This window comes from Tachypleus tridentatus, chromosome 8 (assembly GCF_004210375.1).
Source record: "Tachypleus tridentatus isolate NWPU-2018 chromosome 8, ASM421037v1, whole genome shotgun sequence".
Lineage (NCBI taxonomy): Eukaryota > Metazoa > Arthropoda > Merostomata > Xiphosura > Limulidae > Tachypleus > Tachypleus tridentatus.
The window spans coordinates 93,627,923-93,655,909 of NC_134832.1; the positions used below are offsets into that span (position 1 = coordinate 93,627,923).

At 33.5% G+C, this 27,987-nt stretch overlaps 1 protein-coding gene across 1 annotated transcript in view; it reads right to left on the minus strand.

The window, feature by feature from the left end:
• Positions 1 to 27,987, minus strand: part of atms (RNA polymerase II-associated factor 1-like protein antimeros) — a 58,980-nt gene that overhangs the window by 27,775 nt on the left and 3,218 nt on the right. Inside the window, exons 2-6 of the mRNA XM_076450210.1 lie at positions 17,163 to 17,255; positions 8,814 to 8,935; positions 5,886 to 5,952; positions 5,463 to 5,564; positions 2,525 to 2,630 (exon numbers count right to left, since the gene is read on the minus strand). Of these exons, the coding sequence (XP_076306325.1) occupies positions 2,525 to 2,630; positions 5,463 to 5,564; positions 5,886 to 5,952; positions 8,814 to 8,935; positions 17,163 to 17,255 (490 nt within the window). The remainder of the gene's footprint in view (positions 1 to 2,524; positions 2,631 to 5,462; positions 5,565 to 5,885; positions 5,953 to 8,813; positions 8,936 to 17,162; positions 17,256 to 27,987) is intronic.

Sequence of the window (27,987 nt, forward strand, 5' to 3'; positions counted from 1 at the left end):
TCTTGAAGTTTTTGCTTTTGAGTTCTGAACTTGATTTGAATGATGGTTCATTTCTTTATGAAGCCAAAATGTTGGGACAACAGAGCTAAAATTACCACAGTTAGTCATTAGGCTACTTATCTTCTAAATGTCTAGTTTGATCAATAGCTGGACTGTTTAGGCACAACACAAAGCATTTCTAATTTGTCCATTTAAATGGTGACCTCCTTGAAATGTTTTCCCTTTCTATACTGAAAAAATATAACTGATATCCTTGTCCTTCACTTTTTACAATGAAATATTTAGTTAAGTTGCATGAGAACAGTATAAAGTTCTATGTATAAAGATTCTGCATGCAACAAACCATATAATTTACTTCTTAGTAGTATTTTTTTGTTTTTTAAAAATTTCAGAACTTTTATTGTGAGACATTATTTTGAAAAACAATTAAAATACTTCCCCTTTACTTCAATTTTCAAATTCTTTAATTGTTGTTCTGAAAGTTCCAATTTATAAAGTAGCAAACAAAATATTTTTTTAAAAATTAAGTATAGTGCAGAGATGGCAGTGCTAGAAAGTACAGAAACAAGGTACGGTTGAATACAAAAAAAACATACAAAACTTCCTACACAAGTAGCTATGAGTTAATATTACAACCCTCCCTTGTTTGTGTATTTCCTAGCATTGCCACCTTACCTTGTACATCATACTTAATTTTTGTAATTTCAGTTTTACTTTTCCAATTTAAAACAAAGATAAAATATACATTTTTATATAATAAATACTTTACAAAATGTTTTATAAGAATGTAGAATACTTAAGCAAAAAATATTACAATGAAATCTTCTTGAAATTTCAAAGCTGCAAATTCAAATATATCACATATAAAAACAAGATATTCAAGAAAGATAAATTTCACCCAACACTTTTTTTTTATTATTTATTGACATACGTTGCAGAAGTCATTTCATAGGATATTAACCAGTTACTCTGATTTAAAATCAGTTTTTAACATATGATGCTCAAAGATCCTTGATAAAAAGCACCAGTTGAAATGTTGAGTAAAAAATATATTTTACTAAACTTGTTTCTCATCATTCTGAAATGTGGTTTCCATCCTTCAGTCAGCACTGATAACTTCAAAAATGAACAAAAAATATTTTAGTTGCAGAAGCTATACAACCTATAGAAAGTAATTCTGAAATTCCAAAGTATTTCCCCTAGAAGTTTGTTTTTGTTGTTTGTTTTTTTTTGTAATGCAATTTAACAACAGGTACATCAAAGCAGTTCACAAAAATCTCATTGAGTTAAAGTACATTAAAGTATTGTAAATATCTTGAGAAAATATGAATAAATGTAGACAAACAGTTAGAAAATGACCTTTATGATGACTTATGTCCTGAGAGAGGATGCCTCCCACAGTGCAAGTGTCCAATGGACAGTGGAACACATGCCAAAGACTTGTGTATCATCCACCATCTTGAAAACATGAGAATTCTGATCATGGATAAAATTCTGCTGGTAATAAGAACCAGATTATTTTTTTAAGGTGTTCTAGTACTGGGATTTACATCAGATGTGTGTGCATTCTATTGTTCTAACAGAAAGCTCAGAACTGTCAGAAATCAAACAACTGTTTAAAATAGCAACCAATAACCTTAAATCTCAGCAACAGGATCGTGAAAAGTTATTTGGCAGATTTGATGCCAAACATTACCAAACTAATCATTCTGCCCTATAGGGTAGAGGACTGTATATTTTATATAGGCTGTCTAATACTTTCACTTTGTCAGTGCCAACACAAAAAAAAGCAAATGGAACAGTTAAAGACAAAACTGTCATTAGGTAATTACAGTATTATGAAATGTTTTAATTTATTGTACTGATTAAATATTGCTTTTTTTGAATATTTTTATCACATTTGAATCCATTGTATTCAAACAATTCACAGAAATAAACTTATTATTTATTAAAAACTTTATTTGTTAAATATAAGCTGAATTTGACCATGAATATTGTTAGTAAAAATTACAAGTGATGTCATTTAGAAAGGTGAGATCCAAGGTCATCAATAGATCTTTGTCAAATTTTCTGATTTTTCTTGTGACTTATAGCTAAGAGTAATGACTACTGCAATTAGTAAAGTATCAAAAGAAGTATGTAAATGAATGTTAATCAATTGGACAGATGTAGAGTACATATTGAAAAATATTAAATAAGGTGTTTTAATGTTATTTCAAAACAACATCTCACAAAATTTTGAAAACTTCCCAACCTGTAAAAACCATAAAAATAAGATATAAAAATTAAATTATACATTATTTAAGCAGAAATAAGATATAATTTAGTAAGTTTGTGCTAGGTTCTTTGCATTTTGTCAAGTACTCTCATTGAGACAGGACAAAAATCAGGTGATATTAACAACATACAGAAAAGTAGAAGGATAAATACATTTACTTTTATGTGCTTGTTGACTATTTTCACACATGCACACACATATATTAATGTATTAGGAGAGTTACTAAAATGTTATTATACTACTTACAGGTTTCTGGGCATCTTCAAAAGTTTTATTAATAGCATTAATTTGACTTTCTCTGTCCATATAAAGGTTTTCTTCTTTGAACAATTTCTTGACATTGTATCCAACTCTGCAGAAAGGTAGGTGAAATAAACAATAATTGAAATACAAATGTAAAATGTGAGCCTAATGAGTGTATTGTATGACTGATCAGTAACTACAGTTAAACCTATGTTTAGAGATATTATAGAATAAGAAAACTCTTCAAGAATGTCGTTTTTTAAATCAGAGTAAAATTTAATTTAATAGCTATTTTCACAAATGTTAAAAGACAATTAACTAAACATTAAGAAGAAACAGTAAAGTAGCATATACTAAAAGTATAATTAAGTAAAAACTGCAAGACAGGTATCTCAAAACTCTGATAATACCTATTTAAATTTAACTAATAATCAATATGTTTGGAAAAACATACTTCAAAAGAAAAAGAATATACTTTAATTTCAAGAATATGCTTTTCTAATGGTTACATTAAGATGGTAAACTGTGTAAAACATTTCAGTTCAATTTCAAATACCAGAAATAGTCTAAGTCCTATGTACTGTATAACCACTTTCAAAAATTATACTGTCTGACAACTGAGAACATTTGAAGTTGAATATTTTTAGACTACATGAGGCAAGAACATAAAGTGAGCATAACAGATCAGAGAAATACCAACCAATTAAATCACTGTTTATATATACTGGTGTGTCTCATTCAGAGCTACTTACAATGAAAACATTTCAGTGTATTTGCTGATCAAGATTCAAGAATATTATCAGAAATTGAAAACATGTCAAAAGGCATGTACAGGACATACAAATTTTCTTGGTTGAAATTTACAAGTTTGCTCATTAACCAATTTAATACATAATCCTTTTACATGTGGGTGCACATATTTTCAGCTTGCAGCTCTTGTTAGACATATATAAAATGGATGTAGTTCAAAAGACAGTGACACTTCATGCTAGAACAATACATGTATATGCTAACTGTTATGACCTAAATGTTAGCCCTATTCAACATTTTAAGCTGCTATACTTTCATTACATTTTTTTAAAGTTTATGAATGATTAATCAGATGATAAATGTTAAAACTGCTATAAGATAAAATTTGGCAGACTTTTAGTAATGTAATGCAATCATGTTACCGTATCCAATAATATAAAATTGGTCCATTCTTGGTTGTGTTTTAGTGGACTAATATTTTGTATTATACAGTAACATTTAAACTATTAAACACACACACACACACATTATTACTATTTAGAGACAAGTTTTGAAACTTTTCTTAAAATATAGAACAATAACTAAAGAAGTAAAGCAAACAATTATCTCTCCCAGTTATGACCTTTGAACTTGGTTGCTGCTGGTCATAGATTGCTAAGTTTTTTTTTAAAATTTCTGATGTGGGTGATACCAAACAAAATTTTTGTAAGGTTTTATATAAACAGTTGAATAACCAACAAATCATAAATAACTATACTGATGCAATGCCAGTCAACAGCCAAAAGTGAAGACCCAGGTAAGTAATATATTTCTTATTTTTCATGAGTATTCTTTATCTATTATTATAAAAGTAACTAAAATGTATAAAAATTAGAAACTTATTAGATCAGGCAAGATTAGGTAAGATAATGAAGCAAAAACATAAAAATTCTACACAGGGTATGCTAGCAGGCAGCTCATGCATTAAATAATTTGATACCAGTATAATGGGAGCTGTTTGTTAATGGAATAATTTAAAACTTATTTGACAGAATTATTAGTAAGACATGATTCAAATATCAATAAAACAGTAAAATATATAAATTGGTGTATACAGTTATTAATTTTAAGATATTTAGAATAAACAAATACAGTTTCCTGTTACAACCTGCAGTCACTCAAGAAAGAAAAAAAGTAATTTAGATTTATTTCCTGATTTTTATTGTGGTTATGAGGTTGGTCAAATTGATCAACCCAGTTTAAAGCTAGGGTAGAGAAATTAACAGCTAAAATATAATGATTTCCTTAAAAAAAAAAAGCATACCTATTTATGAGGTTTCACAAATTATGCAAACCAAATATGACAATTCTGGGATGCATAAAAGTATTTTTAACCCTAACATAAAACTCACTTTGAACTCAGAGCAGTCAACACTGACTACACATGTTCCTGGAGAAATTTATTTTAAAAGTACTTAATTAAAAACTCTGACTTTTATCTCCAAAAGACTCATAAAATGCACTAATAGTACATGAAATTTAATGAATATATGCTTACATTATCAAAAGTTATTGCATCACTAATCTCTTGGTTACTTTGATGGTCAGAAGTTAAGTGCAGTACACCTAGCCCATATCAAAAGCTAAGTAGTTAAAAACAGATTGAGGACTAGCTCAGAAAGTAGTAATGTAAAACATTTAGTACAGCTGTCTAAAGAAGGAAAATATCTGTTACCTTACACATTTGTTTAATGAATCCAGTGAAAAAAGATCAGAAAAAAAATGGAACACTGTGTTAACGTTACAACAGCTCAAAGTTTTATAAAAACATAATGAAACATAATACATATACCTAACTGGTATGTAAATAAGCTTTTAAGCTTTAGCTTTTTAAATAACAACTGACTGTTGTAGATGAAACTTCAGTACGAAAGTTGTAATTATACATGCATTCTGATGTACAGAATAATGATCTTGAAGTAACAGAACTTGCTTTTGTATTTAATAATAATACCAGAAGCTAATACTTTTAAAATGCCAAAAAAAGTAAAGACATTAATTTCATTATACATGGAAAAGCAACAGTCAAAGTTACAAATAATATAAATGTACATAAACAGAATACTAAAAGCATTATATTACACTCTAATTTTTCTTAAGCACAAGTAAATATACCCCATTTTCAGGACTCTAAGACAGTGTGTATACTTACTTTGTTTCAGTTTTGTCATTAGAAACTCCATATCTGTTGAACTCTGTAGAAATGTACTCAGTTTTCTTCAGCCAAGGTACAGCTTTGTTGTGATGTCGTGATCTAGGCACACAATAAATTATCTTAATACCTTTGACTAAATTCTTTCAGAAAATGAACAGTAAGGTTATATTTCAATAATCATTCAGTTTTATCTTTTTACTTAACTTCAGAAAACAAAAATTCCAACTTTTGTCAGGTCTTACTAAAACAACAAAAATTCATATTATTACTTGTAGTAATGAAGAAAATATGCAACTGATGGTATCACATGCAAATGTGTTGTTATCACATGATAAAACATGATGTTGTTTTTTACATGATATACCAATGAACCTATATAACAAAGATACTTAAACCAGTTTGTCGATGAACAAAACAAACCTTTTGGAATCTTGTGGTCCAAGGTTGTCTTCTTCAAGAAGCTTTTCATCCTCAAGGTCTAATGATGCTGAAAAAAACAATAAAGTTATGGTTATCACTACTGAAAATAAAAATTATGATGGCTTTTCACCAGTATTTACTAGACACATTTTATACAAATTCAAAATTGAGATATTAATAAGGTGAAAAAAAGAGCTTCTTGTACCATTTCACACATTTACAAAGGCAACCAATTTATACAATTTGCATGTCACTTTTGTCAACTAGCCTCATTTTGATAGTATAATCTAAAACCACATCAGGTTTAGTTATTGGTTGTTTAGTTTTGTAATCATCCTTTCCACTGTATTTCATTTCACCTTCATGTATTGTAATAAGCAAAGTAACACGACATTTGTCTTTCCATTGAATTGCTAAAATATTTCCTTTCTTCTTAATATCTCCCTTTTTCAGAGGCATGTCTTACTTTCAAAGAGAATGTTGCATAATTCCAGACTTGTGTAATAATTATCAATATATATGACCTTTCCATAATATAATCAGTCATTTGCATTTGGTTTTTTGTTATTTCAAAATGCAAATATCTAAGAATCTTCATGAATCAATCTCAAGTAATGTATTTTGGAAAAACTGGAGTTCCTACAAGAGGTCATTCTTCCAATAATCAACTAACACATGCTTTTTTAAATGGGAAATAAGCATCAACAAAGCAAAAAAAAGTGTAAATTTCCTCAATACTTTGTATCTTCCCATGTCTTACTTCATGAAGTAAAGGGAGTGTTACTTTCACTTTCTTCAGAATTCAAGGATCTCTAAAACTCATAATATGTGTTTCTCACAAAATATGACATTATATTTTGATCAAATATAGCAGTAAAAAAAAAATTCATATTCTTTAGATTCATCCATGAGACTAAATTTATCTGTGAGTCCAGCATTTATACCATCAAAAGAATGAATAAATGGATCCAAATCATGACAATTTACCCATTGGGAACCAATGGATTTTGATTCACTATTTAAATTGCATTTAAAGCTTTACATTATTATATTTGATGATTATGAAAACTTTTCTTCTTCATTTGAATAGTTACACTATGAAACACAAATTTTGTTCCTGGATAGTATGGGTTATATCTTAATTGCTTATGTTGTAAAAGTACAGAAAATGGCCATTATTCCCTTCAAACTTTGCTTCAGTGACCTAGATAATGAAATTTAGAAATTAACCTATCTTCTATGTAATAATGGGCAAACTTGCACATTTTAATTTACATAACGTCTGAATAAAACAACATATGAATCAAGATTTCCATGTATTTATACTAAAGTTATATAAAAATGTTTAGAAGCAAGTAGTTTTTCGAGATTTGCAACTATAATGTAAATCCCTTTCACATACCAGCCCCCAAATATAGTTTCCCATCATGTTTTCGTTATATGCTTCCAGGTTACAAAAGCAAAGTTTGAAGAGAAAAATAGGTCTTTTCCATTTACTTTAGGCATAAGCAATTGGGAAATAACACTTTCTGCCAAGGAACAAGAAAAACTAAAAATTTTGTTACACAGTGTTATCACATGCTAATACTTCAATTTCATCTTTTGATGAAAAAAATGTTTTTGCTTCATTCCTTAGCTGGCATACCCTTCCTTTCCTGCTCCATGACTTACACTGAAAAAATGAATAAATGCAATGCTTTGAGTGGGTATGATGGGGGTTGCCAACTAATGTTTTTAACCTGTATCATCAATTAACAATAGATGTACTGAATGTAAAACATGAAATCATCAACTGATGGTGGCCATCTTTTTCTAGGAAAACATCAATTGGTGATGGCTGCTGTTTAAGGGTTAATAAGCAAAAACTTGCCAAATTTGTGGTATTCAAGTCATCAACAAGATATCTATCTTAATCTATTTGATTTAGATTTAGGTAAAAACTGCAAATATAATACAAAAAAATAGAAAATTATTTTGTCAAAACAAATATCAATGAGTTATTCTTTAAAACAAATCAACATTTAAAAAGATACATTTTAAAACACTTAACATTAAATGGAACAGATGCAAGTACCTATAAATGATATGACCTACAAACATACTGTACATACATATTAATATGATAATACTTGTGCTCAATACAGGGTTTGCTTAAGAGAAAGTTTCAGATAACTTCAAATGTTATTGATAATGTAAAACAGAGTGAGGTGATTGAACAAACATTAACTTGTAACAACCACAAGAAAGTCAAATTTGGTGTCTTAATGCATGTATTTTTAGCTTATTAAATGGCTACATAACTACAACTACTAGGGCAAAGAAAGTTAACTAATGATGTTTTTCATTTGTTTATCTGTATAGTATGCAAGTCAGCTCTTTTAATCCAAATATGAAATACACTTCTGGTCACATTAAAAAAAATATTAATATATTTTGCTAATAGTTTTCATAACAAAAAGACATATCATTAAGTTTTTTTCAGAAACTTCTCATACATATTACTGGCCATAGATGCTCTATTTATCATACACCTTAAAAAAGTAATTATTTTAAGAAAAGAGCCACCAGAAGCCCACTTTTATTCCCTAAATCAGATTATGAAATATAAGAATTTGCTAGTAATTTTATATTTTACTTTTCTGTTGAATGTATTATAACCTATTTAATAATCTACATACAGCAAAAATGCATGAAAAATTAAAAACACCCAAATGAAAGTATTATTCTATTTGGGCATTCTGTCAGCTACAAAGTAACAACAGTAACATAAGGTTTATTACTGAATGGAAGAAAGTCTTAAAAAGGTCAATTCACAGAATTATGAATAAACTGAGACCATAATTAGAAATCATTTTATGGAGGCTCAGAAATTTTGTTTTAATGGCTTAAAAATAATGCAAAATCTTGTTACTGAGGTTTAATACATACCATTCAAATCCACAGCATATGTATTTGGGTTTATTAGGTCAATAACAACACCCATATCATGTTCTGTCAAAAGGTCATGCTTGTAGTTTCTTTCTAAAGATGTCGGTTTGTATTCCACAAACCTACAAATACAATTTATAATAAGAAATAAAGACAATGTGACAATTACCTTTACAAGAATTTAACTCTTTAAACCCATAATTTTTTATGCATTTTGCCAAAATTATTTTCATAATGTTCTTATAATTATCACCCTCCCTAAGAAATTCAACTTTCTTAATTTTGTGGATAACATGTCTTGGATTAGTTTTCAGACAAAAAAACATGTCATCAGATGCCATCACTAATGATGGGTAAATTGGGATTTTTGGCCAAACAATGGCAGCATCTGCTCAGGTTTAAGGAGTTAAGAGAAAGATTTATGCACAAATGTGTGTGTGTGTGTGTGTATTTAATTGTATATTACAAAAATATTTTGCTGAAAAATATTTCAATTTTAAAATTATTAATAACAATAACAATAAAAACCTACTTTCATACTAATAACTATTTTCTAGATCTACATAAATTTACTTTAGATCTATAAGAACACAAGTACCATGTAATGATTAAAATATTTCATAACTTTAATCTTTTGGTACTTGAGCCATCATCAGCCAATTTTTTTATTTCCTATAATTTTCTACTAACAAACAATTGATGCTTTCCATTTCAATACATAGACTCAAGACTACACCTGGTACAATACATTAAGCTCGGTTTAATAAGTATAAATTAGATATAAGATTATGAAATACCATTTCAAAATTATAAACACAAAAACAAAATCATAACTGCATGCATTTAATTCTAACAGGGTCCTTATCAAGTACAAATTATTATCATATTATATTATAGTGTGAGCAAAATTTCCATGTGATGTTTAAATAAATGAAATTAATAAACACAAATATCACAGTTAGTTCAAAATGTAGAAATAACTACTGGACAATATCATTTGAATGCATTTGGTTATTTTTACAAACCATAGACCATTATGTTTGGATGAAGCCATTAAAACAATCATCTTGTTTAGTAGTTGGTGAAAATGAAGGTCAATTAAAATTATACTAAAGACAGCGACCAAGAAAAATATTTGTCAGTGGTAAACCAAAGTAAGAAACAGTCTGAAACACATTTTAAAATAAAAACTTTCTTTGGTCATTGGCAAATGTTCAACAGTTACTTCAAAAAGTATTCACATGAAAAAACAAATTTATGAGTTGCATGCCCTTCGGTAATGTCAAAAGTCATTAGAAATTAATTTCCAAGAGGTTTCGTGCTCTTAATTTCTTCTTTTATTAATAGTTTGTTTTCAAATTATATTTTTAATAATGAATAAGAAACAGGATATAAACAAAAATCAAAATAACACTTGAACATTTTGTTTACACATTCTGATTTAAATTTGGGAATCCATAATAAAAATGTGTGAGAATAATATGCAATAAAATAGTGAAAAAGACTTCTTTAGTTATTGTAGTTTGTTTTTCTCTCAAAATGGTGTGCTTGTAGATAGCTTTATTTTTTTAAATATGCTAATTATTATTTTCAAACAAATGCTAGTGCCCATTGGAAGACACTGACTAAATAATAGCACCAACTAGCTTTTTTTATTTTCTGCCAACGAACTACCACTAACTTCAGGCTATGAATGCAACTATTATTGTTTTTAGGATAAATGACTGAGCTAATCAATATTTTTGCCTTATATGTTTCTTGTAAACATTTAACAATAAAGTAAAAAGCCCCATGTCATTATTTTTCTAAAATGTAGCAAAAGAAACATAACAGGGAGAAAGGATGGGACTGTGTACAGAGGTGAGTATTCATCTGAAACACATTTTCAGGTATGAAAATATTAATCTTTGAAATGATAGCTCACCTTTACAGATAATTTTGCTAGAATTCCATGTTAAAGTAATGGAGAGACAAGTTCAAATCTACCTAGATAAACATCTTTTAGACAGCTTCCAAAGGAAGCCCATTGGTGCAACACCTGATGGCACAGGCTCTATAGAGACACACCCATAAGAGACTATTTCGTCTCATCCAGGATTTCACTCTTTACTCATAAAGGAAGAGGAAAAAGGCAAAAAAGCCATATATGTCAGAGGGACAGATGGAATGTGGTTGGTTGGTTGATTGATTTAGTGTTTTATGGCACAAAGCATCTAGGCTATCTGTGCCAAACATCCAGTAAAAAGGTAAAATTAAAGTAAATTTAGTAAAAATTCATAAAAGGAAATTAAGGTAAAACAAAGTTTAAAAAAACATAAATAACATAAAACCAATGTTTACATCTAGTTTACAACGTTCAGGAAAAAACTACAGTAATAGAAGTCATAAAGGACTTTCTGTACCATAACTGTAATTATCATAACCTGCCAGGAAGAATAACAGGTAAGTACAAAAACCACCGTCAGTTACACAAAGTTGGCCGTTCCAGTGCTGGTTCCAAGTAATTTAACATTATGGCCATTTTCAAAAAGTAAAGTAATAAAAGTTTTAAAAGACATGTAGCAAAATTTTAATAACTCATCAGGATGACTAATGGGTAGTTTAAACAGCAGTGTAAGTCACCTGAAGTTGGCTGTTCCAGTCCTGATTTCGAGTTATTTAACGTTACGGCCATTTTCTAAGTTCAAATTGAACTAGATGGACTTTGATTCTTAAAAGGGAATCACATTAAAAAAGATCTAATGTATAAATTAAAAAACTTAAATGGCATTAAAAAGATTAATAGCCTTTAAAAAACTAAAAACTTTACCAAGGTGGATAGTGTCACCATCACCAATAACATTGTAATGTTATGGACAAACCTTGGGACAGAACATGTATAAAATGGTGCCGTCGTTGAGAGTTGTAACAAGGGAAAAAAAGTAAATTGTGGCATATTGTGATGTGAGTGTTACACAGAATACACATTGGTGCATCAGTTCCAGATAAAAGAAAACGATGAGTTAGAAAACTGTGATCAATGCACAGTCTAGATAGAACAACTTCTTCTTTCCAAGCCTTACTGAAGCAAGATGGCCAAAGTCCAATATAGGGTTTTATTTTATTTGGAAAAGCTTGTTTCCACTTTGCTCACTCAAAATTGACTGCCAGCTGGCATGGAGCCAAGCCTTGAATACAGAACCATAGTCCATGTATGGAACAGGCAGAGCAGTGCAGATAGATTTAGCTGCGGTGTCAGCAAGCTAGCTTCCGCAAATACCAACGTAACCCAGTATCCAGAAAAACTGGATAGAAGTAGATGTTAAGAAGATATGGGCCAGTCAGTTCTGATTATCAGCAAGAACAGGTTATGAATCAATATGAAGCAATTCCATGGCCAGTAGAGAACTAAGCGAGTCAGTATAAATAGTGGCATTTGAGTATTACTTAGCTTCTATCTGATCCAGGGCAAGAGAAATGGCATACAGTTCAGCAGCAAACACAAAAGCTATAGAGGGGATTTTGCATGCAACCACCAAATCACAACAAACCATGGCAGAGCCCACAGAGTCACCTGATTTTGAACCAACGTGACCCAGTATCCAGAAAAACTGGATAGAAGTAGATGTTAAGGAGAAATGGGCCAGTCAGTTCTGATTATCAGCGAGAACAGGTTATGAATCAATATGAAGCGATTCCATGGCCAGTTGAGAACTAAGCGAGTCAGTATAAATAGTGGTGTTTGAGTATTGCTTAGCCTCTATTTGATCCAGGGCAAGAGAAATGGCATACAGTTCAGCAGTAAACACAGAAGCTATAGAGGGGATTTTGCATGCAACCACCAAATCACAACAAACCATGGCAGAGCCCACAGAGTCACCTGATTTTGAACTATCCGTATAAATAGGAATGGAAAAATGGTTTGAAAGATGTTCACCAAATAAATACGGTACTTCCAATCTGGAGTATCTGCTTTTCTCAGATGACTTACAGAAAGGTCACATTTGGGGACTGTGGAATGGGCTGACCAGTGGATAGAGCAATGTTATCCAAGGACAGACCCAATTCATCCAACTGCACCTGAATACGAAGGCCAATAGAAGCATTGGCATACCATCTGTTCTGAAAAAATACGGCCCACCAAGAAAGGAAAATACAACCCCATGCAGGATGCTTTGGTAAGGAACGAAATTTCGAAGCATATAGTAAGAACACTTGCAAACAGTGGAGGTGCAAAGAAGGTTCATAAACTCTAAACTGGGGAAGTGTAGAAAGTCCCAGTGCAGAGCCGAAGTCCTTGTTGATGAATAGGGTTCAGCATCTTTAATACCATGGATTTGGCAGAGCCATAGACCAGTGATCTATAGTCAAGTTTCAATTGAATAAGAGCACAATATATCTTTAACATAGAACATCAATATGCTCCCCCAGTGGTGGTAGAATGGACACAGAGGATGTTCAGTGCTATTGTACATTTGACCCATAGCTGCTTGATGTGTAGTACAAAGGCCAGCTTATGGTCAAAGATAAGCCCCAAGAACTTTGTCTCAAGGACAACAGGCAGCACAACTTCACCAATAGAGTTCAGGATCAGGGTGAATACCCAAGTTGGCAGCAAAAGTGCATGCAAATGGTTTTAGAGAGAAAGAAATTAAAGCCGTTTATTGTGGTCCACTTGAGTAAACGATGGAGGGTAGTCTGTAGCTGCTGCTCAATATACCTTAGAAATACACTGGGCAGCTGCTTGTATAATACAGTCAGTTACTCTGCCATACAGTTGTTTATTGATGGCTTACAGACGATGGCAAGATGAAGCTCTGTGAGAGCAGTGAAAGAGGGCCAGTTTGCCTGATCCAGCTTCCACTAGGGCACACGGATCTGGTGGCATTGACCACAACCAGTATCTCTCAAAATTATAGAAAAATGATCACTGCCTCGTGGATTATTGTCAACCCTGCATGAAAAATGGGAGAATAGTGAAGGGGAAGCAAATTGAGAGATTAATAACAGTAAAGGACTGACTAGGTGCATGAAAAGAAGTACAAGAACCAGTATTGAAAACAGAAAGGTTGTGTTCAGAGAGCATACACTCTACAGAGCAGCCTCTCCTATCAATATCAGCACTTTCCCAGAGGGGATATGTCCATTAGAGTCCCCCAGGATTAAAAAGGGAGATGGCAACTGTTTGATTAGAACAGCAAGGTCTAATTGATCATAAGTCTCTCCAGTTGACAGGTAAAGAGAACAAACAGTAATGGTATGATCCAAGGAAACAAAAATAGCTACGGCCTCCAAGGGTGTGTTAAGTGGCCAAGATAGGGTGAGCACATGCTGATCAACCAACAGTGCCACCCCTCCATGCACTCGTTCATCACACAATATGTCATTTCTATACAAAGAAAACTACCAAAAGATGACTGTATCAGCAGGTTTCAGAAATGTTTCCTGTAAGGAAAGACATACAGGATGGTAGGAAGCAACCAGTGTTTTGATGTCATCCAGATTAGAACGTAAACCTCGACAGTTCCATTGTATCAAGGTGGCCATTTTTATTTATGTGCAGGCAAAATGGGTGGAGAACCCTTCTGGTTATGACCATGTTTTTTCCTTTACTGTCCTTATTTGAGGGAGATCTATCGACCTCCATGTATTCTGCCCTGAGTCAATTGGGCAGGTCTTTGCTGTTAGAAGAGGATTCCAGTGATTGAGGACATGAACGAATGATTGTTTTGCATCTTGGGGTGGGAGAAGATGTATCCAAGGAAATGCCTGTACTCAGAACCAAAGGATATGAATCCTGGGATTTGTTGGAATGTATGTAAATGACAGAGATGGGTGTTGAAGTTGATTCATAAACTTTTTTAACCATGGAGGTCAAAATACTTTTCATTTGTTTTGAGAATGATTCTTTTGGAGGTACAGAGAGATCTGTCTGCACTCCCACTGTAGTAGTGGAATGAAGTACATCATCATACATCTGAGATGAAGTGGTGGAGAGCAACTTTCGAGCCTCAGGATAAGTAATGTTATGAATCGTTTTCAAATGCTGTACTTCTTTTTCTTCCAACCATTTACAACAAAAATAGGATGGGTGAAAGCCATTGCAACTGATGCAATGAGGGTCTGTTTCATGTTCATAGGCATCTTGGTCCTTGCCACCTCAATGAGCACACGTCAAGGAACCACAACATGACGTCTTCGAGTGACAGAACCACTGATACTGGAAACATTGGAGAGGGTTTGGAATGTATGGCCGTACCCTGCAATTAAGATAACCTGCCTTGATGGTGGCAGGTAGATGTGGTGATGTAAATGTAAGAATAAGGATATTGGTTGGCATCGTAATTCCATCTTTGCAAGTGGAGATACACCTCACTGCAGAAACTCTTTGAGTGGAGAAACCAGTGAGAATTTCTGACTAAAGGATGTTCTTCAAATCCCTCTCAACAATAACTCCTTATGATGAATTCAAAGTAGAATGAGGTGTAGCCTTAATAAATATATCCCCAATTGCCTCTGAATGCAAGAGAAGTTCACTGTGTTCAGATCTGGATGTTTCCACCAATATGTCACCAGATTGAAGCTTCTTTACTGACTTTGGAGAGCCAGAAAGTCTTTCTACTCCCTTCTGAATGAAAAAGGGAGACAGTTGCCCTAAAGGTTTGTCTGAAAGAGAATGTAGGATAAGAAAATGAGGTACAACAGGTGGTACAGATGTTGAAGACTACTGCTCAAAATCTTCAAAACATTGTTTACCTATGGACTGTTTTTTCACTATTTTATTTAAGTGTTTACTTGGAAGATCCATTATAAAAAAAGCAATATTTCAGTGTCCACTGACCCCATCCACCATGGATCCCTATAAGGGGATATTCTATGATGTCAAACAAGGACAATGCAGCAGCACCAGGGTTTTGTAAGCACCATACCCAAACATCAGCATCAGATATAATGTCCACAATATCTGTGGAGAACATCCAACACTGATACTTGGTTGACCCTAGCTCAAGTGGGCCAGCTGGCTGAGTCAAGGAGGGCCATCACAAGGCTACCCATCTACAGGAATTTAAGGCCAAAGTGGCATATTAGGGTTGGACCCCTCAACCACCAGGATCATCTCCTCCCCTTAACAGGTCGCCACGCACGGCAAACATGTGGGTGAATGTTTAGATCCCAGAGAAGGTAAACTGAAAAAACAGAACCTTCCCTGGAAGGTCCCCTCACCATGTACAGGAATCCACACTGAGAGAGACACTAGCAGAAGGCTACTGACCCAAAAACAGGCCCATAGTCTTCTAGATTTGTCTGAGAGTTCTACAACACTGTACTCACAACATGCCATTCAATAATAATGTTAACCATCCATGAGAAAAATATTTTAATGATATTTTAACTTAAAATGGATTATTATCATTGCATTACATCACAGATTAGATTTTATTGAAGTATTTCTTTGTAGATGAACTTATCAATGAAAGTGCCTTGCTTTTCTGTTGCAACTTCGTGAGATTTTAACTAAAGAAAGACATTTTTTTCAAGTTTGATTTTGATTATTTTATATTTGAAACTTACTCCTTTTCGTTTGTAATTTTCATCAAATATGAAATATATTTGTTGTAGAAATTTCAAATGTTTTATTTTTATTTCTCAATTATAAAAAATATTTCCTAGTTAAAAAAATATTACCCAGTTATGTTTAATAATAATTAGTTTGGTAGTTTCAAGATCTGAGTTTTGGATGTATACATTGCAAGCTTCATTATAATAAGATAATAGCTCAAAATACTGTTAAAAATTCAAGCTGTAAAAATGATTTATAACTACATGGGTTTTAAAATTTAATTTTGTTCCTACAAGTGTATTTTAATCTCCTGTGTATTTAGCAAATTATCCACAATTTAAAGTCTTTCTAGTACACACCTAAATAATCTTTAATCTTCAAATGGAAAGAGAGCATAAAGCATACATTAATCTACTTGTACATGGGTAAAATATAAACTATAATGGGACTGTGATATAACACACATCTGTTTTAGTTAGTCCTGTTTTAAAAAACTTTAAATGTATATCAAATCATTATCAGTTACTGTGTTTTTAACATAATTGTAAGGTATTAGTAATTAATTTTTATTTTTATTTACATGTATTTTTGTCAACTATATGGCTTGTGTAATTTTGAAAACCACACATACAAACATTGTGATTAACAAATAATTACAATGCATTTAATGTATTAAGCAAATACAGGTATAATTATATTAATTTCATAGCAGTCTTCTGCAACAAATATAAGTATTTACATACAATATAGCTACACAAACAGTACATAACCTACACATTTCAATTTTAGAAGAGTTAATAAATGCTTACCTATTTGACTCAAAAGGGTATGTGATGAACTTTGGATCAAAGGGAATATCAGGCAAAGTATTACAAAATTTCATACGACATACTAATTCAGACCTGAAAAAAGTTTAATAATATATTAGCAATAAAGATAAAAGATACCTGTTAAATTTACAAGAAAGCTAAGCATGTAATTTATACCCTAAGAATCCAAACTCAGAACCTAAAGTTGTCATTGTAAACTATTCCACTATCTAAATTTTCTAGTACATAAATAATTCTGTCTAAAATCATATCTGTCTCTAAACATCCTTGTTATTTGTCTACCATTTGAAAGCATTCAAGTTTTGGATCTTTTGAAATTCACTGCATCTTTTGATTGTTTGAACTAAATTTTTCTCAGACATTAATAACTGTATTCTTAAAGGCTGTATAAGCAAGCTCAGATCTAGTAAAGGGGCCCAAAGAGGACTCTAATTTATTGTTTAAGAAATTAATAACAATGTTATTTGACATTGTATCATCAGGCATGGATTTAGGAGAGGAATGCATGGGTTATAGAGGAGGGGTCTAAGGGAGTGATCTTCTCACCCCATTCCTCCCTTCCCCCCTTTTTTGTGTCTTTAAGAAATTAATTAAAAACAGCCAATAATATCAAAAATAAACATGTCAATTTTTATTTTTGGTCTATTAATTTATATAAAAAAATTTTCTGAAATTAACACAACTGGAGTATAAAACAATCTGATTACAACCTCAGTCAAATACTATTCCTAAGTAAATACAACAATATGAAATCCAATTAAACCCTTCCATGGTACATTTTCATGCCTTGGTGCCTTTGCTTGTTCCAGACACTAACATTGCATATGTGCTCTAGACCTTAGATTTATTTTTTATCAAAGTTATAGTTTTTGTTATTTGCTTTTTTAAAACTTGCAGTATATACTGAAGGGATTTAGAAATTTTGGTAATAAAGTTATTAAAAACAAAAAAGAGCTTTACTCTCCAGATTATAATAAACCTTTATTTCAACCAATGTTATGATACTGCAGCATCATCAGAAGTTAAGTATGAGAACTGTTTATAATTAGCACTTCTCAGGACACCTGTAGTTCTTTTAACATATACTTATTACAAAATTGGTTTTTCATTGTTTGAAAGTTGTAATACTTGCAAGAATGATGATTTTGTATTGTCAATATCCTAATAAACAAAAATGCAAATACTATGACAGTGTAAGTTGACTTAAAAAAACCAACAGAAATCCTGTTTACAAACACAAAATATGAATTTAGGTGTAGACATTATAATTTTATTCTATATTATAAATACTTAATTTTAATTACAAAATTTGAAATGTTTGTGTTTAACTGCTCTTATTTTCATATAAATCACATAATTAGAAATAAAGATATATGCAATGAAGCCATTAAACATATTCCAACTGAGCTACTCAAAATTATTTTATATGCTTTACTACTAACTTTAGTAATAAAGTCAGTTACAATGTGCAGCTAAAATAAATAAATAATGAAAGTAACATGTTTTTATCAGTAGTATTTGTACAGATATAGATGGACTCTCCCCCTTAAAGTATTCTGGATTGCCTCCATCTTGACTAACAGTTTCTCAAAATATGGACCTCTAATGTGATTTGAAACATTCATAAATCATACATTTAAAAAATGTTCAATGTTTGCACTCCATCTACAGAACATTGACATTTCTCTATCTTATTTTTCTTTACGAACATCATTATTGTTTGTCATATATTGTGAACTGATTTCTTCACATTGTGAAAAATAATTTAATTTTCAACAGTGAAAGAGTAATCAATTAATTTACACACAACGTAGGCATATAGCTGAAGTTCACTGTATTTTTTGTTGTTTTTTTAATTGAAAAAATTCATGAGAACTCATTTGCAAATATCACAAAGTAACATACTTATTTTCATCAATAAAAATTCAGTGGTTTTTAAAGGCTGTAGAAAGAAACCCACAAAATACAACTAATGGTATTTTCATGTTGTTACAGGTTTTGTTAACGTTGTATTACATTGCATGTAAAATACATTTTCATCTATAACAGATTAGGATAAACAAAATAACTTTCTCAAAAATTATTGTACCCAAAGACAGGACTTCCTCTAGCTTTTCATATATTTTTGTTAGAAATTTTGAAGACAATTTTATATTTTTCTTGTAAGTATTTAAACAATTTTAATTCCAAAATATTTTAAAATCAATATTTTGCCCCATGTTGATTTTTAGTACAATTTCTGAAGAAAAAGAAGTTTATATTTACATTTCTGCACAGGTACAAAGAATTTTACCTATAGAGAAACTATCTACATTTTTTTTCAGAAATTTTCTTCCAGTCCCAAATAATAACTATTTTAACTAAGAACCTATTATATTTTGAGAATATATTCTCCATTTCTTGATATTCAAGCATTTGCCTTACTTTTTATATGTGCTTTAGTTTAAAAATTACAACATTTAAATTTTAATATATACATTACTGTTGTATTGAGTTACAATGTTTGTAAACAAAAGAATTTTATGATGTTCATCAAATAAAATAAAACTGTCATGAAATCAAGTATGTTTACTGTTTAATGAACATGATAGAAGAATGAAAAATATTGTGATGACTCAAATCATTGCTGGATATTGTTTTTATGCAAATCATATTTAAACAATGTATATAAATACACTGTCTTACTGACTACTTAATTATTAATAATTGTAATTGTGACATGTTTTAAATAAAAACATCATTTCCCTTATCATAATAGTAAAACATGTTTTCATCATTTAATTATCAATTTATTTGATTTACAGAAGATCAGTGTGGGTGTACTTGGTGTACTTTAGTTTTATCCCAACAAATGCTTCTCTTCTTTGCTGATCTCAGCATTAGTATGATTTCAGGGGTAGGCAGGGAGGGCAAAGTTCCTTAATGCTTTACTCATCATAGTCCACGGAGTAGCAACCCAATATTGTATATTTGGTGTGGAACCATTTTTAACCTGCCACTCTGCACCTTGTATTTTCCAAATTATTCACAAGGACAAAAATTTCTATGGATCTCTTTCTCTTGTCATCAGTGGTATCTTCCAGATGTTTAGAGGAATGCTTCACTTCCTCCTTTGCACCAGTGAGATTCAAGCTAATCTTATGTGAAGAAGTAAGTACCCTACTGGTTTGATTGATTGATTGATTTAGTGTTTTATGGCACAAAGCAGCTAGGCTATCTGCGCCAAACCTCCAGTAAAAAGGTAAAAATAAAGTAAATGTAGTAAAATACATAAAAGGAAATGAAGGTAAAACAAAAAAGTATAAAACCAATGTTGACACCTAGTCTACAACGTTAAGAGAGAAGACAGAGTATAAGAAGTTGTAAGGTATTTACTATAGCAAAATGGTAATGATCATAACCCGCCAGGAAGACTAACAGATAAGTTCAAGAACTACCGTCAGTCACCTGAAGTTGGTCTTTCCAGTCCTGGTTCCGGTTATGTGTCATTATGGCCAGTACGAAAAGGTAAAATAGTAAAAGTGTGAAATGATATGCAGCAAAAAGTGTAATAACAACTCGCCAGGACGACTAACGAGTAGTTCAAACGGATCGTTCAAACAGCAGGGTTAGTCACCTGAAGTTGGCCTTTCCAGTCCTGGTGTCGAGTTATTTAATGTTCTGGCCATTTGCCAATGTCAAATTGAACGAGAGAGAATAAAACTGTAAAAAAAGAACCACAATAAAAAAGGTGTAATGAATAAATATGCAACACTTAAATGAGATTAAAAAGATTAATGGCCATTAACAAATTAAAAACGTTATCAAGGTGGACAGTGTCACTATCACCAATAACACTGTCCAATGTCACAGATATACCCTGGGAAAAATATGTTTAAAATATTGCCGTCGTTGAGAATTGTAACGATGGCAAGAAAGTAAAGCGTGGCTGATAGTGAGTTGAGTGTCACACAAACTACACATTGGTGCATCAGTTCCAGATAAAAGAAAACGATGAGTTAAAAAACTGTGACCAATGCGTAGTCTAGTTAGAACAACTTCCTCCTTCCGAACTTTACGAAAGCTAGATGGCCAAAGTCCAATATAGGGTTTAATTTGAAAAAGCTTGTTGTCGCGTTGCTCACTCCAAGTGGACTGCCAGCTGGCACAGAGCCGAGCCTTGAAGACAAGACCATAGTCCATGTATGGAATAGGCACAGGGGTGATAGTGCCGGAGCAGATAGATTTAGCTGCCATGTCTGCAAGCTCGTTCCTGCGAATACCAACATGGCCTGGTATCCAGAAAAACTGGATAGAAGTAGCTGTTAATGAGAAATGGGCCAGTTGGTTTTGAATATCAGCAAAAACAGGATGTGAGCCAACGTGAAGCGATTCCAGGGCCAGAAAAGAACTAAGCGAATCAGTATAAATAGTGCAGTTGGAGTACTGCTCAGCTGCAATATGATCCAGGGCAAGAGATATGGCATACAGTTCAGCAGTGAACACAGAAGCTGTAGAGTGGATTCTGCGTGCAACTACTGAACCACAGCAAACCATAGCAGAGCCCACTGAATTACCTGATTTGGACCCATCTGTATAAATGGGAACTGAATGAGTGTTCGAAAGATGTTCATTAAATAAAAGACGGTACTTGCAATCTGGAATATCTGCCTTTTTTAGATGACTGAAAGAAAGGTCACATTTGGGGGCTGTAATACGCCATGGTGGGATGGGCTGACCTGTGGAATCTGCAATGTTATCCAAGGACAGACCCAATTCATCCAACTGTGCCCGGATGCGAAGGCCAAACGGAGCAATGACAGATCGTCTGTTCTGAAAAATTACGGCCCACCAAGGAAGGAAAACACATCCCCAAGTGGGATGCTTTGTTAAGGAACGAAGTAGTGAAGTATATTGTAAAGATAGTTGCAAACGGCAAAGGTGCAGAGAAGGTTCATGAAATTCAACGTATAAGCTTTGAACTTATTAGTGTTGAATGGGGTCCAGCATCTTCAAGGAGGAGGGTCTGGCAGACCCGAAGACCATTGATCCATAGTCAAGTTTTGATCGAATAAGAGCATGATATACCTTTAGCATTGAACATCGATCTGCTCCCCAATTGGTAGAAGAGAGGACACGGAGGATGTTCAGTGCTCTTGTGCATTTGACCCGAAGCTGCTTTAAGTGTGGTATAAAGGTCAGTTTACGATCAAAGCCCCAAGAACTTGGTCTCTGGGACCACTGGCAGCAAAATTTCACTGATGTGAAGTTCAGGATCAGGGTGGATACCCCGTTGATGGCAAAATTGCATGCATACAATTTTAGAGAGAGAGAAATTAAAGCCGTTCGCCATAGTCCACTTCAGTACACGATTGAGGGCAGTTTGTAGTTGCCGCTCAATATATCTCATGTTCGACGACTGACATGAGATGTGAAAGTCGTCGACATACAGCCCATTCGCAATAGTAAGAGGGAGTTGTTCAGTGATGGCATTTATTTTTACTCTGAAAAGTGTGACACTCAAAACACAGCCTTGAGGGACTCCAAGTTCCTGTACAAAAGAACAGGAAAGTGTCGAACCCACACGAACTTGGAATCTCCTGTCCATTAAAAAATTTTTCCAACTTAATCCAAGATTCCTTCTTGCTTTGACGTCTTACCCACCTAGCATGTGCACAGGCCCGTTGGAAAGCAACAGGGTTTGAAAGTGTGGGATATCTACGAAAAGTATCCCAGGCCCGTTTTTGAGCCTTCCGTGCTAAGTCGCAAGCAGGATTCCACCACGGACGAGAATATCATGGAAAACGTGTCGAGGTTTTAGGAATACACTGAGCAGCTGCTTGTAGAATACAGACAGTTACTGCTGCCACACAGTCGTCTATTGATGGCTGATTTACGATGGCAGGATCAAGTTCTGCGAGAGCAGTGAAAGTGGACTAGTCTGCCTGATCCAGCACCTACCATGGAGCCCTACAAGGGGACGCACTACAAAGTCAAGCAATGACAATGCAGCAACACCAGGGTTTCATGAGCACTATACCCAAACACCAGCATCAGGCACAATGTCCACAACACCCGTTGAGAACTTCCAACACTGGTACTTGGTTGACTCTAGCCCAAGTGGACCAGCCGACTGACCCAAGGGGGGCCACCCAAAGGCTGCCCGTCTACAGGAATTCAAGGCCAAAGTGGTGTGTTAGGGTTGGACCCCTCAACCACCAAGATCCTCTCCTCCCCTTCACGGGTCGCCACGCACGGCAAACACGTGGGTGGATGTTTAGATCCCAGTGAAGGTAACCAGACAGAACAGAACCTTCCCTGGGAGGTCCCCTCACCACGAACAGGATACTCTATTGGAAGTTATAATTTTCCTGCACTGAAAATATATTTCTGATGAGTATCTACCTTCTTTCACACTTCCCACTCTTCCTCCACACTTTTTTTAGTGCTCACTCCTGCCAAACTTTAAAGTGAGGGTTTGGTAATGAAGTGTAGATAGAGCCACATACATCATGTGAGCACGTCATGCTCCTATTGGTTAATTAATGATACATGATTTGCACAAGAGTAGACATTGGAATCTTCTAATTCCAACGAGGGCAGTGAAGCAGAAGGCTTGTGGTATGTATAAAGAAAAAAAGTTCACATATAGAAAGCAGCACTTAATGATAATAGCTAATCTTGTGAGAAGAGGTAAGCACTGTATCAGAAGATAGATATCTGTTGCTATGTTACCTTACTATGCTGACATCTATGAATCAAACTATACACACATCACAAAATAAACAAAAACTGGTGGAATAACTTCACTTTGAAGAAATCACATTCTTTAGTGTATTGGAAAGGATCTTGTGGTATGCTTCATTAAGCTCCTGCCAACTGGCTAAATGAACAAAGTGACTCACACAAAGCGTTGAACATTTCACATCAGAAAACTACTCAAAAGATAAAAAAACAGAGGTTGAAAAGTCATTTCAGTTGAGGTTCCATACTTGAAACCATCATTTTCAGATGTGCAAGCTGTTGATGGGCTAGGTAATACATTACACCTACTAATACCAGCCATCTTAACCCTATTGAGATAGGTCTTCCTTTGGTTACAGGTCAAACTTCATGTCATAATGTTTGTTTATAAATTTTGTATCAAATTGTAAAATATAATTCTAGTATTACACATTAGTTAATTTCTTAATTTAAAAGTAAATATTAAAAAAACACCTAAATATTGATATTTATGTGTCACATGATATGATGAATGCAGCACTAGTTCAAATTATATTTTTGTGATGTAAAAATTTAGTTTCACACAAATTAGGAACTCAACTTACCAATACTGAAAAGCTAGAATATCAAATAAGAACCTTTTATCTTTTCTATTTGTTGACATATTTCTCCTGTATTGAATCAGACAATAGCCCCACTCACTTCTTTCCATTTTCAGAAATGCTCCCTTTTATACATGCAAATGAGGCTAAAGTATAAGGTTACCAACATATGAAAATGTAAATAACCAACTAGAAGCTCAGAATGTCCCCTTGTGGCTTTCTCAGCCATTTTCAAGTGTCATCATTTCCTTCTTTTAAAACAGGACTCAAGAAGGTAGTTTGAGTTTTTAATCTGCTTGAAACTGATACTTTTGTGAACTCCACTCAACCCCTAATGGAAGGGTTTACAGTGGAAATCAAGTAGATCTCATCCAATAGTTCATGAATCTCTCATATTAAAACTTCTCAATGTTACAATGTAAGGGTTGTAAACTTGTGAAATCCTTTCAGTTCAACTGTTTTTACAACCAGCAAACTGCTAACTCTAGGTAGATACATAGTAATCATACAATTAGTGCATATATTTTACCATACAACACTATCCAACAGCTTGGAGAGAAAAGAGTGCAATGTTCTACGAGTTTTTGAACTCCTATTTATCATATTCAATTGCAAAAGTCGTTGACACATGACGCATTAAATTTACTGGCACCAGCTATCCTAACTCAGCAGTTTAAAATGTAATGAACACTAGTTTCTTTCAGTCATTTAATCAAATTACTATCCTAGCTGTTGGTACAGTTAACTCCAGTTGTGTATAAAAGGAGACACTTACAAGTAGCTCAAACAATGGTTGGAACTATTTCTTGCTTCTAGATCCTTCATTTCCTCATTTAAACCATCATGAAAAATCAAGTAAACTCTCTTTTTTCCACCTTATCCAAACACTAGATTAAATTAAATTCTGAACCACAGATTCCATACAGTGATTTGTTGGAAATGATTAAAAAAGCAGTCCAAGCCTTCCTTGGCTTCACCGTTTAATGTTGAGGAGAAATATGCTTGGCCCTTGAGGGTGTCATAAGATTATCAGATTTTCGACCAACACCAAGCTAATAAAACCTGTTCCTGGAGCACTGTAATAATTACATTCAAGTAGGCTTGATAACAATGTAAAAAGGTATACTCTTGCTGTAAGGAAGCAAAAAGATAATCTGTGTTTAACAGTTTATCTCCTGGCTCTATGCAAACTTAGGTTTCTCTGTCATCTATATGGTCATCCTTACAGGATACATGTGGACTTAGACTCAAGGCTCCTACTGGTCGACATCCTCCTGCAATGGCACAGTCCCTCTTGGTTAGTCTTGGGTACAGTCTGTGCAGGACTCTGAGCCTGTCACCAACTAGAATAATACAACTTCAGCTTTTGTCAGTATTGTATGGTGGATGAAGTATGCTAATCAGAGCTATTTCTCTGGCAGATCAAACAGTACTCATCAGCAAAGACTGAAATATGGGAAAATAAAAAGCACTTTTCAACCTACTGTTGCTCTGAATGAGGTACAAACTCATCTAAGAGTCAGATCCTAAGGAAACTCCTGCTGACCCATACCCATAAAGTTAGCTACCCAACGACTACCACCACAGATACCCATCTATGAAGCAAAGCAGATTTTGTCCTTAATGTTCAAAGGTGTAATAAAAGAAGATGTAAATCATTTTCTGACATATTTCAAGTAGTTAGTACATGGAATGGCTAGTCTCAGGAGCAGCAAGAATAATGTATGATGATAAACTTGAAGGTCCAGCCCTGGATTCCATCACCTAACTAAGAAAGATGCACCTAAAAGACATTTATTTATATACAATTATGGTTACATATATATATATATCCACTTTGTATATCAATACATACATTGGTAGCTTGAAACAGACTACTTCCACCTTACTCTCAAGTTACTTTGGTAACCTACATTTATCTCCAAAGCTAGTTAATCAGTTTGAGCCCAAGAGCAATGGATTGCATGACTGTACGTAGCACAGAGATTAACAGTACCTCTGTATACACAAGTGGTGTTTAATTGTTTACTAACACTAAGTCAATTGCACTGATGTCATGTAACATGGTTACAGAAACCACATGTGAAATGAACTTTTCACACCCAGAAATTAAGCAGCATTAGCTCAGGCAATTGCCTGTTTGAAGAAGGATGAATTTTGTTGTTCTGTTATAGTGGGCAATCCGATAACTAATTTAATACTGTAATGCCCATCAAAACAGTATGTGAAAAGGATGCAACCAAGTCTGGCTGTAATACTAAGGTTTCACTCCTCTAACTTCAGTCAGAAGCCAGTGTGAGGTTACCAACATTGTTGATTGAGGACTGTGCAAACAGTTCAGATGATTTAATGAAAAAAACCAAATAACTTATATTTATGGGAACAGATAGTTGAAAGAGTTGAACAACAGTGATCTGCCATAACATATATACATGTGCAACACCTATCCAAATAAACTACTGCCAGAACTGTTTCCCTGGAACACAAGAGATGTATCCAGAGCCAAGGTACAATTAATATTAAATAATCAGATTATGAAACCATTAGACAGTGCTTGATCATCTCCAGTAGTAACTAGTAGGATAAAAAGAAAGTATACCAAGTTTCTGCAATTTTAGTTGGGTAAACACAAAACTCCCTCTGACACTTTTCACTTGGTGCAAACAGAAGAGCATATGGTCCTATTAGAAGTTCCCAACTGTTCAAAACCTTAGTTCTGGTATCTAGACAGACGAAAAGAGCAGACCTAAGATTTTTTTGGTTTGAAGGACAGCTTATATACGAAATATGTCATGCCATTCAGCCAGTGTCACATGCCAACCTATTCTAAATGCCAATGAAGCTCACACTGAAAGGTCTGTCATGGAAAAGCTGTCTGATCAACACTGATGATAATTTCATGTTTAGCTGCACTTTTGAGTCTGCAGTTGAAAATTCATGAATTGTATTCTACCATATAAAGAAAACAAGCTTGAAAATTAAACCAAGAAAATGCATGTACAGAAAAGTGGTAATTCAAGGTGATATTGTACAAAGAGACATCTGCAGTTTCTTTGGTTTGTAGCCAAGCTTTCCAAGATATCAACACCACTGTTCTCGTTATAACCGATATGAATGGTGTAAGGAATATGAACAAGCATTCAACTCCCTGAAACTTGCTTTAATGAGCTCCAGAGCTAGCATATTCATACTAAAATAATGAATTCCTGCTAGACACTGGCACCAACAATAATGATATCAGAGCTGTTTTATTATAGTTGCAGAATAGAAGAGATGATAAGCACTTGGATTACACCATTGCATTTATCATGATGTACCTCCTGGGTGCACAACATGGAAATGCAGATGAATTTTCTAATTTCACAGCAAGATCCTGTCAATTCATGGAATGTCTGGGTCCTGGACACTGTGGAAGGTGAAGCCATTTCCATCATAGCAATGTCCAGCCATACAGCTGGAGATTGTACTAGTGGTTGGGTGCCATAATTGAAAATTCAAGA